The sequence below is a fragment of the Peromyscus maniculatus genome, chromosome 4 (assembly GCF_049852395.1).
Source record: "Peromyscus maniculatus bairdii isolate BWxNUB_F1_BW_parent chromosome 4, HU_Pman_BW_mat_3.1, whole genome shotgun sequence".
Lineage (NCBI taxonomy): Eukaryota > Metazoa > Chordata > Mammalia > Rodentia > Cricetidae > Peromyscus > Peromyscus maniculatus.
The window spans coordinates 5306730-5312814 of NC_134855.1; the positions used below are offsets into that span (position 1 = coordinate 5306730).

The following is a 6085-nucleotide window of genomic DNA, read 5'->3' on the forward strand; positions in this document are numbered from 1 at the left end:
TGTTGTTATAGCAACTTTTCTCACATGAGGCTTGGATTTTACAAGAGCCATTGTTAAAAGACCACTCAGTCCTGTGACATTCATTAACTTTCTATACTAGACACCGTTCTACAAAGCAGACAGGAGCCTGCTGTCAACTGTTCACACCTCATTGTAAACAACAGTTCTTGGCAGAGGCAGGATTGGCTATGGTTAAGATGTGAGGGTTTTCTGAAGTTTTAGTTTACATGTAGGGAAAGCTGGTCCCCACCTAGTTAGTAGCACAGAGATGCTCTGGGGTGATAAGCCCTGAGCTGTAAGATTGGTGACTATCATGTAAGTCATGTGCTTTCTCTAGCCCAATTTCCTCAGATGTGTAATCAGGTGTTCAGCTAAGATCCTCCCAGGCTTATATACATGTGTACACACATGAATACACACATGCACGCACACTTTAAGTATACATGTGTACATACACACAAATACACCAATGTATACACATAAACATCTGTTTTGAGATAGAAAACATACTAGAGGGGCTGGAAAGAGATGGCTGAGCAACAAATTAATCTGATAAAACTATTTCCAGAACAGAAAAAAAAAAAATCCTTACTAGACTTACCCTCCCCCTAATTTTCTGGTTAACTACTAAGAAAAAATTCTAATGTTTTTCCGTATCGGCTGGAGAAATGACTCAGTGGTTGAGGCACATACTGCTCTTGCAGAGGACCTGAGTTCTATTTCCAGCACTCATGTCAAGTTGCTTACAACTGCCTGTAACTGCAGCTCCAGAAAGCTCTAATGCTTCTGGCCTCTGAGGGCGTATATGTGCATATGCCCTATCCTGCGGACCCCCCCCCCCCAACACACACACACACACACACACACACACACACACACACACACACACACACACAGTGGATGTAAGTTCAAGGACAGCCAGAGCTACACAGAGAAACCTTGTTTTAATAAACCAAAAAAATTAAAACAAGCACACAGCAGGAGCTGGAGTGGCTCAGTTTATGCAGTTAAGAGTTTAATGCTCTTGCAAAAGGCGGAGGTCCAATGGAAGCAGGAGAATCAGGCCAGCTTGGGCTATATGATATTCTGTATCACAAAAAAAAAAAAAAGAAAGAAAGAAAGAAAGAAAAGAAAAAGAAAAGCTGGAGAGATGGGTCAGCATTTAATTAAAATTGTACAGATGATCTGAGTTCAGTTTCCATTACCTACATCTATATCTGGTGGCTCACAACTGCCTATAACTCCAGCTCCAGGGTGATCTGGTGCCTCCGACCTCCAAGGGCACCATGTGCACATATCCCTACACACACACACACAAACACTAATTTAAAATAATCTTATGGGCTGCAGAGATAGCTCAGAGGTTGAGAGAACTGACTGCTCTTCCAGAGGACTCAGGTTCAATTCCCAGCAACCACATGACAACTCACAACTGTCTGTAGCTCCAAGATCTGACACCCTCACACACACATACATGCATGCAAAACACCAATGCATGTTAAAATAAATAGGGCCAGGCAGTGGTAGCACACACCTTTAATCCCAGCCTCTTGGGAGGCAGACGATCTACAGCACTAGTGTTTTCCAGGACAGCTAGGGCTGTTACACAGAGAAACTCTGTCTTGAAAAAACAAAAATAAATAAGTTTTTTTTTTTTTTTTTTTTTTTTGCTGGGCAGTGGAGGCACACGCCTGTAATCCCAGCACTCTTGGATCTCTGTGAGTTCAAGGACAGTTTGGTCTACAAAGCAAGTTCCAGGACAGTCAGGGCTACACAAGAGAAACCATGTCTCCAAAATAAACAAAAAGACTTATTTTATATGTATGACTGTTTTGCCTGCATGTATGTCTGTGCCTGGTGCCTGTAGAGGCCAGAAGAGGGCATCACATCCCTTGGAACTGGAGTTACAGGTTACAAACCGCCATGCCCTTGCTGGAAATAGAACTTCCATTCCAGGTCATCTGAAAGAGCAGCCAGTGCTCTTAACCACTGAGATCTCTCTCCATCCCCAGCAAGAACTATCTTAAGATCCTATCTCAGAAAGAAAACAAAAATTACCAAGCAGAAAGAAGAGACAAATGACTGAAAGATGCAGGAAATAACTTCATGTATCAAATGAGAGAGAAAAACAGCAAAATCTTCCTAAGAGAAATAAAATTCACCAACAAAAATTTAATTTTTTCTTGAAAAAATAGTTTTTAAGCCCATAGCTTAAATTATAGAAATTGCACAAAAAGAATTCAAATGACCAAGAGTTTATGCACTACATAATAAATCAAAGTTAATGGAGTAAAACAGGCAGTTCAGGCGGTGGTAGCGCACGCCTGGAATCCCAGCACTCGGGGGCCAGAGGCAGGTGGATCTGTGTGAGTGCGAGGCCAGTCTGCGCTACAGAGTGAGTTCCAGGGCAGTCAGGGCTACACAGAGGTTTAAACGATGTCTGGGGGGCAGGGGGAGACACTAGCAAGGATAAACACCAACGGGGACCTAAGCACTAGCTTTAGCAGAAGCAAAATACGTTTAAAAACAGTGGTACACCAACGGCATGCTTCCTTTACAGTCATTCCTTTAACACTCGTAACTTGAACTGAGACCTCTTGGAAAACCAAGAAAACGACACTATGGGTTATACAGGAATAGCTCAGAGATCATAAAAGCATCTGAACTTCTTGATAAGCGATCGCTTGTTCACTTAAATAGCTCAACAACGTACTAAGAGATGGGATCCACATCCGAATCATCAGAAGAACACTAACACTCCTAAGAAGCAATTTAGGGGAGTGGCGAAGCAGAGGCGACTTGACACACTCCTAGTACTGTCACACCGATCCCGCCCACCGGCTTCCCACCTCTCAGGGACTTATAACACACTGCGGCCATCCGCGTCCCTGGAGCAGACAGCAGCTCCTGTCACCTCTGCTGGGAGGACCCCATCCCGAGAGCACTGCCCGCTGGGGCTCGGCCGGGCTCCGTCTCCGGGAAACCCAGCGTGTAAGAGTGAGTCTTTAAGCAAAGCCGCTAGGGCTCGGAGTCCTCAGGGAGCCAGGGGGTCGCACATCCCCGGGATCTCCCCTCAGGGATCCGCTCCAGCGTTCGGGGAACTCGGGCTGCCCTGGTTCTCGGCGTCTCGCCGCGTCGGACCCGGTCGCCTTACACCGCGGAGCCCCTCGGCCGCGCCAGGACCGGATGCCCGGTAGGGGTCCGGCCGAGGGAGGAGGGCAGGCTGGCGGGCGCCCCACAGCCGGAAGGGGCTTGCCTCGCAAACAGGACGGCCTCCGGCCCGGCTCACCTTCAGGTCGTTCTCGGGAAGGTACTTGCACTGCCGCGCTATCTCCACATACTTGTCCAGATCTAGCGGCGCCATTTTAGGAAGAACCAGACGCGACGACTGCAGCGGCAGCAGCTGTAGTGCGGGAGGCAGCGGCGGAGGCCGAAGCCGGAACCCTCCTGACGTCACGTCCGACCCGTGAGTGGCGTCTGCGCAGCGACGTCGAAGCCTAACTCGCTTCTTTCCGGGCCGCGACACGCCCCGCGCCCTCTCAGGCGGAACTCCGGGTCTCTAAGAGAACCCGGGGGTCCTGTTGACGAAACCTGCTGGGACCCGTAGCTGTCTGCCGCGGGGAGTGCTGGGATTTGTAGTTTTAGTGAAACCGAATGCTCCTGCTCTCCTCTTCACCTCCAGGAAACCAGATGAAGCTTTTCTGAGGGAAGATTACGAAGACGAGGTATTCCCTGGCTCTCATCCCTACCTAGTAAAGCACCCTGTCAGTATCTTCAGTTAAAGTTAGACCTGGCCTAGACGTGTGAAACAGATTTCACACCCCCAATTCTCCGACTTGGAAGAAAAGGAAAAAATAAAATAAAGCATTTATGCTAAATTCTGTACAAATACTGGCGCGCTTTTTTTCCTCTTTAATTCTTGTAAGACTGATAGGAGTGCAAAGCCTTTACGTGTTACTTGCCCCAAATATCAAAGGAAACAAAAAACGTGGCACCTAGCCTGGAAAACAGGCTACTGAATTAATCAAATGTGTGAGTCCCACATGGGGGCAGGAAGGGTTTTTGTGTTGCGTTGTTTTGTTTTGTTTTGTTTTAACTTTGTTTAAATAATCTCATTGTCAAAAAAATAAAAAATAAATAAATCTTGAGCCAGACAGCGGAGGCGTTTGATCCCCGCGCTCTAGAGGCAGAGGCAGGCGGATCTCTGTAAGTTCAAGGCCAGCCAAGATTACTTCACAGAGAAATCCAGTCTCAAAAAACAAAACAAACACCTAATATAGCTTTTTGGAGGGCGGGGGTTTGAGACAGGGTTTCTCTTTGTAGCTTTGGTGCTGTCCTGGATCTCCCAGGTTGGCCTCTTACTTGGAGATCTGCCTGCCTCTGCCTCCTCATGCTGGGATTAAAGGCATGTGCCACCACCACCCGGCTTTGAGTTCTGTTTTTAAAATGGGAGTCAAGAAACCGGATATGAGAGTTGGGGATTTAGCTCAGTGGTAGAGCGCTTGCCTAGCAAACACAAAGCCCTGGGTTTGGTTCTCATCTCTGGAAAAAAAAAAAATCTTTATTCCCTGCCAGGTTCCACCCTCCTGAATGCTTAAGGGAAGTTCCTTGTCTGTGTATCCTGCACAATGGGCTTAACAGCTTAGATGCAAGATTGTAAAACATCGGTATTTCTGCCCTCCAGGTTCTCCCACTGTGCTGTAAGCCTGTGTTTAAGACCTCTTCCCTCCTTCAATGCCAATGCATTTGGCATTTAATTAAAAAAAAAGAAAAGAGCCGGGCGTGGTGGCGCACGCCTTTAATCCCAGCACTCGGGAGGCAGAGCCAGGCGGATCTTTGTGAGTTCGAGGCCAGCCTGGGCTACCAAGTGAGCTCCAGGAAAGGCGCAAAGCTACACAGAGAAACCCTGTCTCGAAAAAACCAAAAAAAAAAAAAAAAAAAAAAGAAAAGAAATCGCATATGAGAAGGCAGATGCAGGCAAATCTCTGTGAGTTTGAGGCCAGCCTGGTCTACAGAGCGAGTTCCAGGTCAGGCTCCAAAGATAAAAAAAACAAAAATAAAAAAACAGAACTCAAACATTCCTGCAAGAATTCAGGAATGTAGGGTTGGAGAGATGTCTCAGTGGTTAAGAGCACTGATGCTCTTCTAAAAGATCCAGGTTCAATTCCCAGCACCCACATGGCAGCCCACAACTGTCTGTAACTCTGGTTCCAGGGGACCTGACATCCATACATGCAGGCAAAACACCAATGCACATAAAATAAAAATAAATATAAATTAAAAAATTCAGGATTGTGATTTATATTCTAAAAGGATTAGTTCCTACAATGTAAACTATCTGATATTTGTTTTTCTTGTTAATATACCCCTCTAGCATGGCATCTTGAAGTAATCCTAGTCAAAAGACCCATGGCCTATCTCAAAGCATTCTAGAGCTCTGAACAGTAATTGCTGTCTAAATACATGTTGAGCACATGGCAGAGCCAACCTGGCCTTAGTTCTCTCTCCAGAAGGAAATTATTCTTCAGCAGTCACTGGGAAATTTTCTATTAATTACAGGAAATCATAAGAGTCCAGGTGTTAGAAATACATGGCAAGGCTAGCAACCTGGGCTACATGAAGACACCCTCTTTGATTTACAACTGTAGTTTTCATTTTGAAAAGTGTTAGGGCAATAGTGGCACACACCTTTAATCCCAGCACTCGGGAAGCAGAGACAGGTGGATCTCTGTGAGTTCGAGGCCAGGCTGGTCTGCAGAGTGAGTTCCAGGACAGCCAGGGCTACATAAAGAAACCCTGTCTCAAAAAAGAAAAAAAGAAAAGAAATGTATGACAAAGCAGTGAAGAGAACTGCAGCCCCCACATTCCACATTGTCAATGAATTTTGGTTATATTTTCAAGTAGCTAAATGTGTTAAGTTAGAGTTCTGGCGTTGTGGCCTTATCAGTAAATCCCAGCATTTGGGAGGTGGAGGAGGCAGGAGCATCAGGAATTCAAGGTCACCCTTAGCTACACAGTGAGTTGAGACAAGCCTGGGCCACATGAGACCTTGTCTCAAAATTAAAACCCAAGTTTTCCGTTCACT

General features: G+C 46.1%; 1 protein-coding gene across 3 annotated transcripts in view; it reads right to left on the minus strand.

The window, feature by feature from the left end:
- Positions 1 to 3592, minus strand: part of B3galt9 (beta-1,3-galactosyltransferase 9) — a 54927-nt gene extending 51335 nt beyond the window's left edge. For 2 of the 3 annotated variants that reach the window (XR_006070977.2, XM_016007165.3), the window contains exon 1: positions 3290 to 3592. Coding sequence is in view for 1 of the 3 variants with exons in the window: in XM_016007165.3 (XP_015862651.1) it covers positions 3290 to 3364 (75 nt within the window). In the remaining 2 variants the exon portion in view is untranslated. Of the gene's footprint in view, positions 1 to 97; positions 1087 to 3289 lie in introns of those variants that run through there. The other variant, XR_006070978.2, reaches the window with a different exon arrangement.
- Positions 3593 to 6085: the final 2493 nt, after the last annotated feature.